This window comes from Papaver somniferum, unplaced genomic scaffold (assembly GCF_003573695.1).
Source record: "Papaver somniferum cultivar HN1 unplaced genomic scaffold, ASM357369v1 unplaced-scaffold_80, whole genome shotgun sequence".
NCBI classification, from domain to species: domain Eukaryota; kingdom Viridiplantae; phylum Streptophyta; class Magnoliopsida; order Ranunculales; family Papaveraceae; genus Papaver; species Papaver somniferum.
This window is the reverse complement of record NW_020650971.1, coordinates 2,625,160-2,638,822: the sequence shown is the minus strand read 5'-3', so window position 1 is coordinate 2,638,822 and position 13,663 is coordinate 2,625,160. Positions and strand designations below refer to the sequence as shown.

Sequence of the window (13,663 nt, the reverse complement as noted above, 5' to 3'; positions counted from 1 at the left end):
ACATTTGTTACAAGGCTGGTGTACATACGAGGAAGGAGGTAATGCTTGGTTTTTTATCAGATAATGATACTTCCTTGAGACCTGCGAATATTCTTGTTCACTGTTGGGAGAATGGTCAGGATGTCTGTTTTGATGTTACTGGTGTTTCCCCATTCACTGGCGGGGGAGTTCGTACATTCATACCCGGGCAGGTCATATCTAGAGCTACTACGCGTAAACGCAATAAATACCTAGACAAGTGCTCCCTTCATGGGTATGGCTTTGGTGTTTTAGCTTTCTCGACTTTAGGAGAGCTGGGCAAGAAACTATAATTTTTTTTTTGAAGAGGTTGAAGAATTGTATCCCAAACCATGACGCTAATTATAAGATAGGCGGTACTCTTTTTTTATAGAATAGGTTTAGCTATCCAAAAGGATGTTGGTGCCCAGCTTGTTGCAATGCTACCCACCAACTTATTGTAATTGACTGTTATCAGCTTTATATTCTTCATAAGAGCATCTCCAACAGAGAGTGAAAGTTTTATTTTCTTTTAACACATGGGATTTTAGACCCTCATTTAGATTAAATCTATCTCCAACAGTAGGTCCTTTAAAGTAGGAAGGGTGTTAAAATAAATATGAAGGTTTTAGAGAAAGTCTGATTTAGACCTTGGGAATGACCTCTATGACATCTTTTTGACTATTTTTTTAATTATTTTTTTTAAATAATTTTTTCTAAACCAACAGGAAAAAGGAAGTCATTTTTATCTTTATCCAAAAAAACAAATCCTATAACTAACATCCCCACACTACTGAAAATAATTTATTTAAAAAATATTATTTTTTGTGTTATATATATAACCCCATAAATAAGGATCTAAATAAAAATTTCACCACTGTTGGAGATGCTCCAAGGAAGCTGAGAATAATATCTTTGGGGAAATATTTTCAAAAGAAAAAGAACAAATATCTGGGTGATACGATTTTATATTAGCTTGTTTTTTAATCACATTTATTAAGAGGGTAATAATCCGTGAAAACACAACAAAGAAATTCCCAAATTCTCAATGTTAGGGTTCCACTTCTTTTGGTGAAATCCACCGGTGACTAAAAAAATCCCAGATTCTTAGTATCAGTAAAGATTAGAAAGTTTTCTTTAACTCTTAGTTTATTGTTTGTAGTTTCTGATCATGGAGGAAAAAGTGGATGAGAGAAGTGAAACGAGACACCCACGGTTACCGAAATCAGTAGCACCATGGCTAGTGATACCATTTCAAGAAGAAGGTAATAATCAAAACCAAGCTTTCTATAAAATTTCTGAACCAAATAACAAAACAATTAGAATATGCACCCCTGAACTGAGTGGTAGTAACAGATTTTATCAGAAACCATCTCATCAAGGATGGGTAGTTATTCGTTGTGATGATGTAGATGACAAATTGAAACATGGGGTTTGTTTTTTATGTAACCATTTATCATTAAAAACTATTCAATTGCCTAATCTTGGAAAATTCCTTACTAATGTATCCAATGATGAAGATGATGTTTTTGGTATTCACGATTGCGTTTTATCATCACCGCCCCTGAAAGATGGTAGTGCTAATCTTATTAACGTTAATGATCCAATTGTTTATTTCCTTGTTTGGGGACCTATTGATTTAATTGTGTATTGTCGCGTTGGTGATGCGAAATGGAGAGCGTCATCTATTCCTGGAGGAATGATAGATGACAAGTCGGCGGCTTCACTCATTTGCTTTAAAGATAAATTATTTGTATTGAGTTGTGCTTATCATTTTGAGCTAGTGGTTGAGACACGACTAAGGGGTGGTTATATTGATCTTCGAATTCGACAGTTAGAGGTCAGTAGTGTCCATTCTGAGTAACATATATTTTCTGCAGTCATATGAAGAAATATACAGAATTGATATGGTGTGTTTGGTCAGTAGAGGTTACCTTAATAATTTGGTTATCTCATTAAATATGTTGAGGTTGAATTTCTCGAACATGTCTTGGGAGGACGTGAACAGTTTTGGTGATACAGTGCTGTTTCTTGGCAAAAATACTAATGCTTACTGCTCAGCGGCTGAGTTGGGGCTAAGCAAGGGTTATCTGTATTATACATTGCCCAAAGATCAAAGTTTATACATGTTTGATGTGGAGGACAAATGCACTACGACTATCTTGCCTTGTTCCAATTTGCCAACGCCATGGTATTCCTTGCAGTGGATAATGATGCCTCAACCAACCGCCAGGTAGTATGCTTTGCAGTACTTACTGATTTCCTCTTCCTTTATTATGCAACCCACTGGATCTGGAATGGAATATTTATATTTTATTGTAAGAATAGCTGACAAATCTATTTGAATGTGTAGTGTCGCTGATGGAGGAAGAATTATGGATATTTTGTCAAGCAAAGTTGGACCAATCAATAACACAAGAAAGGGGAACGAAATGGAGGAAATAACAATTGCAGATGACAGTGAGAATCTGACAAAAAAAAAACAAATGGTGGAAGACCTAAAAGAAGCAAGACCTTGGATGGTCGTTAATGAGGACATTGTGGACTCCATCGCAAGTCATCTTCATCCGGTGGATTTCCTACATTTCCGTGCAGTTTGTAAAGCAAATAAGGTTCCAATAATGAAACAGATTTCAGGGGTTATAAGAAGCACGTATTTAACTCCATGGCTTTTGTTTTCTACAGAAAATGCTACTCGCAACAATTTTGTAGATCCAATGCATAATAACGAGAAATACCTCATGAACCTCCCTGAATTGCTAGCAGGTGCTATAGTTCGTTGTCAAAAGGGTGGTTGGCTATCGATGTCGAAAGGTAGGTTTACCTTTTTCTTCTACAATCCCTTTACAAAAGAGACTATTCAGCTTCCGGAGTTGCGACGTGGTTGTGTCTTTGCTGGTGTCACATTCTCCTCTTTACCAACTTGCTCAGACTGTGTAGTTTTTGGCATTGCACAAAAAAATAAAGAAGAAGTTTCCATCTACATCATTAAGAAGGGGCTGATAGTTGGGGAATTCTTTCCTTTCAAAATAGTGATTTGGAGAAGTACATGCCAACCTTCAATGAACCAGTTTTTCACAAGGGAGCTTTTTTTGCCGTAGATTTTAACGGAACCTTGGGAGTTTATAATGAGGGTAGTTGGAAAATTCTTGAAAAGCCTCGTGGATTCTCTAACTCTGCATATGTCAGTTTCTTGGTGGAATGTGAAGACGACCTTTTATTGGTGCGAATTCTTGGATTTTCTGTTACAGTATTTTGGCTTGGCCGGACTTGTTTTTGCTTTTGCCCTGAAGGAAATTCAGGGGAATCATTTGAAAGAGTGGTTTGGTGGTTCTGAGAGTTGGATTCTTCACATTCAGGTATATTTGTTCTTCACTCTTTACACTTGCAATTCTATAAACAGCTTGCTTTTTGTAGTCAACCTTTAGGTTTAGGGACTTACGGTGTCTGTCTGGTAAATTTCAGACTTCTTTTCGTAATAGCTATACCAGGTTAGATTAGAGTACAAAGAAAAAAATCAAGAGCTCAGCAAAATTTTGCCGTCAGGAAAACTGTGTTGGGCCTTCAAATTGTAAATGAACTCATAGGGAATTACAAATTCAGATCGTTTTATATGGATTAAAACATCTGTCTGCTGAGAGAAGAATGCACGCAAGATATCAGTTGTTGCCTTGGTCACGAGTGTGCCAAATGGTCCTTACATGTCTTACATGCTGTCCAACTAGAACCAGTACTTGTTAGGAAAATCCAAATCTTCCAATTTTTGGGTATTTTTCCTATTACTCATTCGTTGCTTTTGATAGCGAAACCTGTAATATACTGTTGTCAGGGTTCCATTTTCCTTAGCACTCACTCAGTGTTATGATCATATTCATACACTTCACTAGCACCTTCACCTATGTACTCGTTAAAATGACTCAGACTGAATTTCAATACTTCAAAACTGATTGAATTTGTAATGCTAGAATATAACGGATCACTAATTTATGAACTCCTTACACTAGGGCAGGTTAATGCAAGACAGGTATGTCCCTGACTTTTCAGATGATTAACATCAGTCAATGCCTGTATCAGAGTTTTTCTTATTGAAAATATACCTGCCAATTCTCATACTATGTTTTCAAACATTCTTTTTCACTATTTTTGACTGCCCATTGCAGACATACACAAGTAATTTTACTTGTCACCATTCAGACATCTTCTTGTAATGCAATACGAGTTTAAACCAGAGTACAAGGTAAAATCCGCTGCTTAGCAAAAATTTACCGTCAGAAATGCAATGCTTTCAAATTTGACATGAACGCGTAAGGTGTCTACTATTTTCGAATCATTCTGTATCTTTTTCTACTTCTGTGTGTTCAGGGAAATATGGACGCCCCATATTCTCAGGCAAGTCAGTTATTGTTGCCTTGGTCATTGGTTCCTTTTCTTTCTTATATGCTTTGAAACTAGAACCACAACTCGTGATGAAAATCCAAAATTCTCCAATTTCTTGGAACCTGTAATATACTGTTGTCAGTGTTCCACTTTCCTTAGCACTCACTCAGTGTAGTGTCAGTTGTAATTCACATCTCACTATAGGTAGTTTTGCATATCATATAACAGATTAATATTTTAGAAGTCTGCTCATCTGGGAAGAAGATATGGAACACGTCCTTACACTAGGGTTGGCTAATGCAAGACAAGCATGCCCTGAATTTCAGATGACTACTGCTGTTAATACCTGTATTCTGATTTTTTTTCCTTATTGAAATTAACTTGCCAATGCTCGTAGTATGTTTTTAAACCTTCTCTCTTGCTCTTTTTGACAGACTACTACAGAAGCGGTTGGAGATTGGTATTTCGACAGAGAGGCCATTTGAGGAGACTGTCTGTCCTTGAAGATTTGAGCAAAGGCTAGGTGTAGACCTGAAAGCAGCTCCTATATCAGTTACTGATTTTCCCTCTTCTCGCCAGACTGAACTTGTGTATGGCTCAGCAACAGACGAGCAGTTCAAAAAGAAAGAAGTCTTAAATAATAGAGATCCAAGCAATCCTTCTTGTCACCATTCAGACTTCTTTTCTTAAAGCAATACGAGGTTAAATCAAAGGTACCCCGATACCTCTCATTATCTGTTTTATATCTAAACCCCCCATTATCTCCATTTTGCTTCTTGAAACTTGTATATTACAAAAGTGATGATTTGTAAACCAAAATATGCCTGAGAATGTTCTTCTGTTCTATTTCTATATCTACATACATGATCTCCATATCCGCCCTTCTAACGAGATAACGATGATTGAAACGTCGTCGTGATAACGTCTTCTATCTCCTTGTGGTATTTCAAGCAATTCATGAAAATCCAACCCTGAAATGAAAAACAAAGTAAATTCTAGTACTTGCTTTTTGATGTTTTAAGGTAATTTGAGTGAATTTTTACCTGCTTTTTTGGCTGCACGAAAAAGGACTTCTTCGATAAGATGTTGTGCAGGGTCTCCTTCAGGTGAGGTAGCTATGAAAACTTCAACTTCAGAGACTGCTTCTTCGTTTGTAAAGTATTGGTAAAGTCCATCCGATGACAATATTAAAAATCTGTCTTTGGGTCCTAATCTATGGTGGTGTAGAAACGGGAAACATGTGATATACGGCGACGTTCCAACGTAGTCAATTCTAAACATCTCTAGTAGTGCATTGTTCCATTTTGGCTGCAAATTATAAAGAAAAACCAATCCATGATTCAGTCAACAAGAAGACGGTTTTCAGACTCAAAACAAGAATTCAGTACCTGTTTGAGAAATCCAGCACCAAATGCTCGAGTGACCTTCAATGAACCCTTAACTCGATCATTTGACACAGCCAAAGCATCGTCTGGATGTTCGCTCTTGATTCTACGGACTTCCTGTAATGCAACATCACAATTTTAAGTAAAAATGAATCTAATTTAAACCAAGAATATGTAATTTTTTTCTACTTATGACAGAAAAAATATACCTCATCTATGCTAGTACTATGATCCAGTGTAAGCTGAAGTGCATTTAAATCCGGTAAACGTTCGGATCGATCCCCATTGAATCTCTCAAGATCAAATGAAGTCTCCTCTTTAATCCTCTCCAAATCTTCATGAGCTTTACCAAGCCAGAGATCAGGTTCAGCTTTCTGAGCTAAAACGGCCCGACTATCACCCACATTCATAACATAAACATCTTCCCCTTTCATTAACATAACCAAAACACAAGAACCCATTAAAGCCAACTCAGGGTTCTCCATTACCATCTTATCTGCAATTTCCAAGTAAGATTCTTCTGTTTTCCTCAATGCTTCACCCAATGCCTTCAACACATCAGATTGATTGACGCTTGACGTACCCGAATTCCTCCGTTCTTTCAATTTCTGATCAAGTTCTAGTCTTTCCCTATCCCATTCACCTTTCCACCTTCTTTGATTCTCTTCCCATTTCTTTGCTGCACCTTTAAACCGGCTCTTCAAATTCTTACTCCCCCGTCTCCTCTTCGAATTCGATTTTGAATGACAATCATCACTGCTCTCCAATGGATAACACTCCGGCTCCTCAACACTCTGCACACAATTACTACTAGACACACCGGTATCCACCGGAATTTCCTTGTCGGACGAACTAATAGACTCAATTGGGATAGCTGTTTGATCACCATGACTGGAAGACGATTCGAATTTATCAGCATCATCCCACAGCAATCCTTTCAATTCCTTATGAACATTCGCATACAAATGCGTTAACAAATAATCCGGCGCGTCTGGTCCATTAAACCCATCATAAATTCCAACAAACACCCAACCATGTTCTTCAGAAATAACTACATGAACACGATCTTCACCGGCTTTTCCCTGTGCCCATTGAAGATTCTGACTGCAACCTGAAGAATCATCATCTGCATCACCACCAAGACTCATTTCACTACTCAAATTAACACTACTGCTTATTGTAAGATTAGGATCAGTATGACTCTTGTCTAATCCGGCAAAACCACCCCAATCTGATTCCGTCTTGCCTTTAACCGGTGTCACAATCGATTTATTACGGGTTCTTGACATCGCTCTTTTAAGAAATTTAACCAAAGAATCTTTCTTAAATCTTGGCTTTTTTAAGAAACCATGAGAAAAACTTCTCTTGAAATCAGGTTTATGATTATTATCATCAATTAAAGGGCCTGAAAACATTAGATTACGATCAAGAGGACCAGACATGAACCCTCTTTCAATTGGACCAGACATGAACCCACCTGCTCTGTCTAATGGACCAGACATGAAAGAACCTCTTTCAACTGGTTGTAATGGAAAAGATGCAAAACAAGTGGAACTTTCAAAAGCTGAGGCTCTATCAATACTAGTATTATACGAAGAATTATAAAGATCAAAAGCTGTTGTTAGTGGTGTTGATGTATTTGCACTTACTGATGCACCTGATATTGATCTAAACATTGTTGTAGTCGATTCTGTTTCTGAATGTATCTTTGTTGTTGCTGTTGCTGTTGATGAAATTCTACATGCTTGTTCTGGTCTTACATAACAAAATGAATGACCCAGTCCTTCATCTAACGGTTCTTCAGTCGATAAACACAAGTCTTTATTCCTTCTCTGATGGTGATGAATATCTCCTGATATACAAATCGTTAACTTATTTAATCCATTCCCCATTGCTTTAAATTGATAATTGATTGTTAATAGTGAATTGGTTTCAAGAATTCATTGCTCAATTAAGAGAATTTTGATGAGGAAATTGAAGAAACAGAGTGAAAAAAAAAAACAGAGGAGGAGGTGGAGGAAAGAACAGAGAAAGGATAGAGAAAGTGAGATGAGGAGGGTGTGAGAAAGAGAGAGAGTTGACTTTGTAAGATGGGGGGTGGTGGTGGGTGTGGGGTTTTTGAATTTACTTTTTAATTGATGGGGAGGTGGAAGGAAGCGTTGACTAGGGTTAAAAGGGGTTAAGTTAAGTTAACCTTAAGTTTGGGTTAAGGTGTGTGAGTTTGGTAATCAATTATGGGAGTGAATGAATGGAGACATGAGAAATGAAATGAACGGTTTCTATCTAGAGAAATAAAAGTCAAACAATGAAATCTAACTGTTTGGAAAAGTGTGCCAAAAAAAATGAGATGATGATCATGATCGATCATGAAGAAAAGTTTTGCTTGATGCAAATGTAACGTGGGTGAGGATAACTACTGTTGTAAGTTTGTTTCTATGTGTCATGATATTTTAGTAGTCTAATCTACGATTATGTATTTTTGTAGTTTTGGAATTTAATATAAAATAATATAATTAGATATTTTTTCAAAATGTAGTTTTTTCTTTCTTTCTTACTCGAAATATATTTGCTTTGCACAAACTTGGCCTATGCAAAGTTGCAGGTCCTAATCGAGCACGTTGGCGTAGGAGTTCTGTCACTTGAGCCAGAGGCAGCCGCACCCAAAAATTAGATATCTGGTGACTATTTTCACCCACTTTAAAAATAGGTGAGACTTGAAAGGTTGATAGAAAGTAAAAAGGGAGAAAACAAACAGATGGCGATGAATTGTAGAGCCGTGGAGGTTATGCTAACCTTGATGACTCTGACTGACTGACTATACTGCTGACTGAGAAACTGATGGGGTCTTTAAACTAAACCATTTCTTTATTTAGGGGTTAGGCTGACTTTATTTTAAAGTTTTCCTTCTATTTTTGTTTAGATTTTTTGTTTTTTTTCCCTTATGCAGTCGGTCATGGTTTATTAAATTGTTTCATTGATTTTAAATGGGTGAAAATTCAATATTGGTGTGATGGAGTAGTTGGAAACTTGGAAATTTGGAAACATTAATTAGATCCTCTCTTTTCGATCCTTTTTTTTTTTTTTGTATAGTTCTGGAAAAATCAGACGAAGTTTGATTTCAGATCATGTCAATGTGAAAGTTCACTGTCTCAAAAGTCAAAATTTACCGAAATTTACCACCATATTCAAAAAGAAAAAGCATACAAGAAAAAGCAAACAAATTTTTAACGCAAGTAATAAGTTGAGCATCCGTGAATTTCGACTGTAATTTAACGGACACATTACAAAATGGAAAATGTAGATGTCCAATGTGAAGTTTTATTTTGGGAATCAATATTACAGATTCTCGTGGTCGAAATCTCGTAAGTAAATCCGAAATTTAAAAACTGTGATCTAAAAACCCACAGTTTACATGTGAGATCTATGCCGCTTGTCAGAAAATGATTTAACGATGTTTTTAAGATTTCCGTCGTAAATGTGAGATCCGCAATTTCACAGTTTTTTATGTGAGATTTATGCCACTTGTCCGATTTTTTTAAAATTTCCATCGTAAATGTGAGATCCACAATTCCACAGCTTTTTATGTGAGATTTATGCCACTTGCCCGAATTTTTTTAACACGACGTCTCTTGAAGTTTTCGCCAATAAGAGGGGTATCCACAGTCCCACAGTTAGCGTGTGTGACTTATGTCGGTGTCTGGAAATTAATGACTTACACGATGTTTCTTGGGAATGTCGTCAGTCAGTGCGAGATCCATAATCCCACGGTTTTTCGCATGAGATTTATGCCACTTGCCCGAAAATTATTTACAAGATGTCCTAAGTCAGTGTGAGATCCTTTTTCTTCTTCTTCTTTTTTTTTTTATTTTGTATAAGTCAGAAAAAATATGAATATCGACAAAATTCGAATTCAGATCATGTTGGTGTGAAAGTTCACGTTCGAAAAATTTACGACTTTATTAAAAAAGAGAAAACAAATATAAAAGGAACAAGTTTTTAACGCTAGTAACGGGTTAAACATCTGCGAATTTTAACTGTAGTCTCATGGACACTCTCCAAAAAAAAACATGTAGATGTCCGAAGAAAAGAAATTATTTGCTGATGGAGGTATATTTTTGGAAACAATATTATAAATTCTCGTGGTGAAAATCATGTAGGCAAACCCAAAATTTAAAATATGGGATCCAAAATCCCACAATTTTCATGTGAGATTTATATCGCTTATTTGGAAATGATTTACGTGACGTGATGTTAGGGTTTTCATCGATAAGTGTGAGATCACAATCCCACATATGTGAAATTTATGCCACTTGGCATAAATGATTTACGTGAAGCTTTTGGGGTTTTCAACTGTAAATGTAAGATCCACAATCGTACAGTTTTCATGTGAGATTTGCCTCACTTGCCAAATTTATTTTTACATGATGTTTATTATGATATTCATTGGTATATGTTGGATCTATAATCCCATAATTTTCGTCTGAGATTTATACACTTGCATAAAAATGATTTACGGCGGTGGCTCTTGGAGTTTTGACAGATAAGTTTGAGATCTACAATTCCGTAAATTCGATGTGAGATTTATACCACTTGCCAAAGAAAACGAATTTGTGGGATTTTTTTTGGGAGTTGTCGCCCATAAATTAATCAGAAATGATAGATGCACCGAGGAATTTATCCCGTAACCTCGGTGCTCTCTCGCAATTTTCTGGGACCCGTCACAAATAAATGGCCCCCTGCTAAATTCCCTTGGTGGTGGGATCCGCAACTTTGTGAGACAACACCAAAATTGCGGGATAAATCTCTCGGTGTCTCTATCACTGCTATAAATTAATATAACAAAATTGGTGCAGAATAAAGATATATTATTTAATCATTTTGTGCACAAAATTGGACTCTTCAAGCACTTGTTAGGTCCATCACTATTTGCTAAAGAGACCTCAGCAATGTTAACTCTACAACAACGCGTTCATGCATCAACGTAAGACGATGAAAATGCACAATGGGTCTTTGTCAAAAAAAAGTTGTAATTGTCAAACCTGAAACTCTGTATTTCTGTAATACATTTTCTAAATCGTTATTAAACAAAAGGTTCTCATCACTAATTAGTGTTAGGTTGTCTTTTGTATGGGCACATTAGCATTTGTTTTACATGGATTAGACACATGCTGTGGATTAGTTGACGTACAAATATACACATTAAAAAACCAAAAAGTAGATGGAGAAAATACATCAGAATAATATTTTCAAAGATGTACACTTTGAAAATGAATAAGTATGATTATGAAAGGTCCACCATAATAGTAATTTAATATACACCATTATGCTAATCTGCTTAACTTACTTAATCAAAAACCTATTAAACCAAGTAACATACATGAATTATGGGAGAGACCATTGTATATTAGTGTAAAGAACTTGTTTTTTCTCTTACTTTAATCTTGGAACGTAAGAGTGTTGCTATCGTGGGCACGAATGTATAAACAACAAAGTGAATTTGTACCTTTAAGAAGTCAGATTTGACATCCGATTCCATACATCTCTGTAATAATAAATCTGAAGAGGTTAGGGTGTCTGTTGGTCGATTTCTGAAACCATAATAAAAAAGCAATGTAATTAAAGTATGATTATTTGCATTATAAACCAACTAAACAAATCTTAATGACATACACTTCAAACCTTCCATCATCATTTTATGCAACCACAACAACAAGTGGAAAAAAAATTAAAGAAACCCAACCATAAACCTTGGCTCCCACTTTAGAAGAATCCCTTCTTTCTTTCTTTCCAAACCCACTTTCCCCACAATCAAATTGCTTCATATCCCCTAACTTTATTTGTCAATATTTCTATTCCTTGTGGGTGGAATAATATTGGAAGGAATCGACCCACTAAAAACTCAGCTTTATACATCTAAACTCAGCTTTTAGGGCATATATTGTTAGATAGAACCAACCAATACAATTATATATGTTATGCCCACTAAAATGTTTGTCAACGGTTTTGGTTTTAGGTCTTAATTTTTAAATAGCTGTTGGTTCTATCTTTAAGTGTACTATATATTTGATTAAGTGTACCAATTTTTCAGCTCCATTGTAGGGTTCCCCTTATGAGCTTAGGAGGTCAAGTCTTAATTGCATTTTGGACAATTTTCATTAGTTTACTATTATAAATTTGTAATAGTCCATATCCTTAATTATCTCGGATGAGATCATGGAGGGATTATTTGCAATAAGTTGTGTGGATCATAATCATCATAACATATGTCTAGTGTTAGTGCGTTGACTCACTATATATACACACGTTATCATGATTGATGATCATCATCAAGAAACTTCTTTTTAGACTTTCTTTAAGGGGAAAAATTAAGAAAATGCCTACGTTTTTTTTTTAAATTAAAAAAATGTCCACGCCGTTACGATTTCCGTCCGGACCTACCATCTGAGTAAAATCTCATTTACTTAGTCAATCTCTCATCAAATGAGATGAGAAGTTGGTGGATGCAATTACAAATTAACCCATTGAGCCTAGAACTGTAAAATAATCTTTTACCGTCCATTGGTTGGATAAATTGACGGTTTGTGAGAATAACATCTTTGACCGTCAAAGCGTTTGATCATCGACGGCTTAAGATGAAGTCGACGGGATTGTTACACGTGTTCAAAAACAAATGCGTATCTTACCATTTAACAAAACTACCTAGGGTTTTCACTTGGTATTTCCGCCCCTCATCTCTTCCATTCCTCTGTGCACCTCCTTCCTTCTTCCTCAACTGGTCTTTTCCGTTTGCTTTCTTCTTTTATTTCAGAATTGAGGATAACTTGTTGTGATTCATTAACAGCAACATCACCGCCATTACCAAGGGATTTGTCTTGTTTAATTCGATTAGGTAGATAGATAGAAATGTGTTTTCAATTGGGAATCGATGAGGTTTGTGTTGGATTTGCAATTAGGATTTGAATTGGTTAGGGTTTGAATGAGGTTTTCTGGTGGTGTTGATATGAATATGGAGGAACGGGTAACAGTGTTAAATGGGGTTCTTCTTGATACAATTAACGTGGTTAATCGGTAGAAATTTTGGATAGTCGTGATGATTTTGTTGCTAGGTAGAAATTTTTCTGAAATTTTCAATTGTAATTAAGTTGATTGAGAGTACTGAAATTTTGCTTTTTCATTTGTGGGTTCAATTGATTGCATGGTAGGTTTAATAATTGTTTGTTTCAATTTGTTTTCGAATTAAGAGGAGTTTGATTTTGAATGGTGGCCTACTGTGATAATGAAAGAGTGGTGTAAGTGCTGGTGAAGACAAGTTTTCTGGAGATATTAGTGGAAGAAATAACTAGTGAGGTTGATGATTTGGTTATTGGAATCCCATCAGTTACTTCTAGACCGGAGAAGGAATCGGCGCCGGAGAAGAAATAGAGCAGGTGTGCAATCTTGGACACACACCAAAGGGTGGGCGGTATTAACCATTCATTATGTGAACGGGTTTAGACCCTATGATGGCATTTGACACGGTTTAGCCAGGTCCTAGTCACACGGTTTAGCATGAATTATTGACCCGTATACAATAATGTCTGTTAGCGGACGGAAAAGGTCAATTCATGGGCATTTTCTTAATATTCAAACAAACGTGGGCATTTTTTTAATTACATTTTCCCTCATGGACATTTTCTTAATATCCCTTGTTTAAGTTCAAAGGACAACCCAACTTCGGGTATAATGTCAATGGTTTTGGTTATATTAGTCTTTCCGTATCTTTGAAGGAAGACAATTTTGATTCCTTGGCAATCTCTTAAGCTTCCCCTTTCTTTGAAGCAAAATTCTTATTGGCATACTCATATATTATTTATTTAATCATATCCAATCATGATATGAGTCCATTTTCTTTGATGTTGATGACA

At 36.1% G+C, this 13,663-nt stretch overlaps 2 protein-coding genes across 6 annotated transcripts; one reads left to right on the top strand and one right to left on the bottom strand.

Annotated features, from left to right (window-relative positions):
• The first annotated feature begins 887 nt into the window (after positions 1-887).
• Positions 888-5,247, top strand: LOC113345069. Of its 5 annotated transcripts, none has more exons than XR_003357990.1 (5): positions 888-1,837; positions 2,006-2,230; positions 2,351-3,356; positions 4,158-4,234; positions 4,809-5,247. XR_003357990.1 is itself a non-coding variant. In XM_026588935.1 (5 exons), the coding sequence occupies exons 1-3, from the start codon at positions 1,905-1,907 to the stop codon at positions 3,096-3,098; spliced, it is 957 nt and encodes a 318-aa protein (XP_026444720.1). In that variant the 5' UTR covers positions 888-1,904; the 3' UTR covers positions 3,099-3,356; positions 4,158-4,234; positions 4,809-5,247. The 5 variants fall into 5 exon arrangements, 3 of the variants coding, with proteins under 3 accessions (XP_026444720.1, XP_026444718.1, XP_026444719.1); XR_003357991.1 differs by having other exon boundaries at positions 888-2,230; positions 2,351-2,609; positions 2,683-3,356; XM_026588935.1 differs by having other exon boundaries at positions 888-2,230; positions 2,351-2,811; positions 2,929-3,356.
• LOC113345067 (probable protein phosphatase 2C 4) lies at positions 4,811-7,778 on the bottom strand. The gene is made up of 4 exons (XM_026588932.1): positions 5,969-7,778; positions 5,763-5,876; positions 5,418-5,682; positions 4,811-5,345 (listed from the first exon to the last, which is right to left on the bottom strand). The coding sequence occupies exons 1-4, from the start codon at positions 7,649-7,651 to the stop codon at positions 5,230-5,232; spliced, it is 2,178 nt and encodes a 725-aa protein (XP_026444717.1). The 5' UTR covers positions 7,652-7,778; the 3' UTR covers positions 4,811-5,229.
• Between the last annotated feature and the right edge of the window lie 5,885 nt (positions 7,779-13,663).